The sequence below is a fragment of the Mandrillus leucophaeus genome, unplaced genomic scaffold (genome assembly GCF_000951045.1).
Source record: "Mandrillus leucophaeus isolate KB7577 unplaced genomic scaffold, Mleu.le_1.0 Scaffold57, whole genome shotgun sequence".
NCBI classification, from domain to species: Eukaryota; Metazoa; Chordata; class Mammalia; order Primates; family Cercopithecidae; genus Mandrillus; species Mandrillus leucophaeus.
This window is the reverse complement of record NW_012106141.1, coordinates 5,714,846-5,717,731: the sequence shown is the minus strand read 5'-3', so window position 1 is coordinate 5,717,731 and position 2,886 is coordinate 5,714,846. Positions and strand designations below refer to the sequence as shown.

At 36.0% G+C, this 2,886-nt stretch overlaps 1 protein-coding gene across 4 annotated transcripts in view; it reads left to right on the top strand.

The window, feature by feature from the left end:
* SLMAP (sarcolemma associated protein) overlaps positions 1–2,886 on the top strand; it is a 205,767-nt gene that overhangs the window by 99,991 nt on the left and 102,890 nt on the right. For all 4 annotated transcript variants that reach the window (XM_011998395.1, XM_011998394.1, XM_011998393.1 and 1 more), the window contains exons 6-7: positions 1,298–1,393; positions 1,653–1,724. In XM_011998395.1, the coding sequence (XP_011853785.1) occupies positions 1,298–1,393; positions 1,653–1,724 (168 nt within the window). The remainder of the gene's footprint in view (positions 1–1,297; positions 1,394–1,652; positions 1,725–2,886) is intronic.

The window sequence follows — 2,886 nt, the reverse complement described above, 5'->3', positions numbered from 1 at the left end:
TTTTGTTTCTATTCTTAAATTATAAGCTTTTTATTAAAAATGTTTTAAACTTGTTTTTACTTTTTAAACTTTTTTGTTATAAATGAAGACATAAACACACACGTTAGCCTAGGCCTACACAATATCAAGATCATCAGTATCACTCTCTTCCACCTCCACATCCTATCCCACTGAAAGGTCTCCAGGGGCAGTAACATGCATGGAGCTGTCATCTCCTGTGATAACAGTGCCTTCTTCAGGATACCTCCTAAAGGACCTCTCTGAAGGTATTTTACAGTTAACCTTTTTTTCTTTTTAGTAAGCAGAAGGAATATATAATTAACAATAAAAAGTATAGTACATGCATAAACTAATAACAGTCATATAATACTATTATGTATTATGTACTATATATAATTATATGTGCTATACTTTTATATAACTGGCAGCACAGTAGGTTTGTTTACACCAACATCTCAAACACATGAGTAATGCCCCCTTGTGTTACAGTGTTAGGATGGCTATGATGTCACTAAGCGACAGAAATTTTTCAGCTTCATTATAATTTTTTGGGACTACTGTGTATATGCAGTCTGTAGTTGACTGAAATGTTGTTTTGTGGTGCATGACTTGTATATGTGTGTGTGTATGTATAGGTATATGTCTACATACACACTGTGTATTAGCTTTTTCTATTGTATGTTTTTAAAAACTTGCTTTTCCAAATTATGCGTAAAAAGAAAACAAAAACAGGTGACTTGTTTTCTATTAGGGGAGAAGTTGCAGTTAGAGAACCTCTAATGGCGGTACTTTCAGCTCAACAAATGAGACTAAAATGATGTGGCCCATATACATAAAGTAGTCATTTCCTATTTGCAGGGAATATGTTCCATGACCCCCAGTAGATGCCTGAAATCACAGATAGTGCCAAACTCTGTATCTACTATGTTTTTTCCTATATATACACATACCTATGATAAAGTTTAACTTATAAATTAAGCATAGTAAGAAATTAACAATAATAATAGAACAATTACAACAGTATACTGTTACGTGAATAAAAGTTATGTGAATGTCAACATTCTGTCTGTCTCTCTCAGTGTATCTTGTACTGCACTATAACTGAAACTGGAAAGGGAAACCAGAGATAAACAGGGACTGCTGTATATTTTACTAAGTACTATCAAGTGTCACATACTTTAAAATACATCAAGGGGGATGTGATATGAAAATATTTTAGAATGTGCTAAAAATTGATCACTCCTCAAAAGAATCATGATGAGCTTATTGGAATCTCTTTTGTGATTTGTAATACTAGGAGGCCTTACATCGGGAACAAATGTTGGAACAGAAGTTAGCCACGCTTCAGCGGCTACTAGCCATCACCCAAGAGGCTTCAGATACCAGTTGGCAGGTATTCCAGTTGTTTTATATTTAAGAAACATTTAAACATAGTTTAATATTCCATACATGTTAAATAAACTAAAATGTAGCAAACAAAGACAAAGTTATTTCCTAACTAATGAACAAGTTATTGAAAATTTATCATTTTACAGTGGATGCTGGTCAGTTTTATGCTTTTATATCTTCTGTTGTCAGTAGCAACCTTTTTTTATATACATGTGACTTTATAATTACTCGGGTTTTACTTATGTTTAATTTTTCTTCAATAGGCTTTAATAGATGAAGATAGACTCTTATCACGGTTAGAAGTTATGGGAAACCAATTACAGGCATGCTCCAAAGTAGGTATTAATCTCAAATGTGTAAAATGAAATGCATAGTTTTTTATATAACATCATTTCTTTGACTGTCATTTTGAGTATATGCTAAAAACTTTATACATTTCCACAATTCTTTTAAATCTTTTGTCATGAGAAATTTCAGACATCCATGTAAATAAAATAATTATGTAATGAATACCCACATACACATCTGTCTTTTTTCTATTACAATTAATATTTCTTGAAAAAACTGGGTCATTTGTCCTCTAGAATTTCCCTCAGTCTGCATTGTTATTTAAACATTTTTTAGCTCCCCTTCCCACTCCATAAATTAGTAGTTTCATCTAGAGATTTGATCTGATTTAGGTTTAGTTTTTCTTTTTGTCAACAACGCTTTATGGATGGTATTGTGTTCTTCCACCAAGGGACAACATAAAGTCTAGTTGTCGTTCTTTTTGAGATTTTATCAATCACTAATGATCCCAGCCTAGTCCATTGTTTCATTAAGGTTACAAAAATAAGGCTGGGCTCAGTGGCTCACTCCTATAATCCCAGCCCTTTGGGAAGCTGAGGCAGGCGGATCACCTGAGCTCAAGAGTTCAAGACCAGCCTGACCAACATGGAGAAATCCCATCACTACTAAAACAAAATTAGCCAAACATGGTGGCACATGCCTGTAATCTCAGGTACTCGGGAGGCTGAGGCAGGAGAATCCCTTGAACCTGGCAGGCAGAGGTTGCAATGAGCCGAGACTGTGCCATTGCACTGTAGCCTGAGCAACAAGAGTGAAACTGTCTCAACAACAACAACCACCACAAAAAAAAGTTACAAAAATAGTGATGTAATTCTGTTATTCCTTCACTCATTTAGCTGGGTTACTTCTGTAAAGAGAAGTTTCCTTCCAGACACAGTGGCTCATGCCTGTAATCCCAGCACTTTGGGAGGCCGACGCAGGCGTATCACTTGAGGTCAGGCGTTCAAAACCAGCATGGCCAACATGGCGAAACCCCATCTCTACTAAAAATACAAAAATTAGCTGGACATGGTGGTATGTACCTGTAATCCCAGCTACTCGAGAGGCTGAGACAGGAGAATTGCTTAAACCTTGGGGGGTAGAGGTTGCAGTGAGCCAAGATCGCCTCTGAACTCCAGCCTGGGCGACAGAGCGAGACGTCTCAAAAAA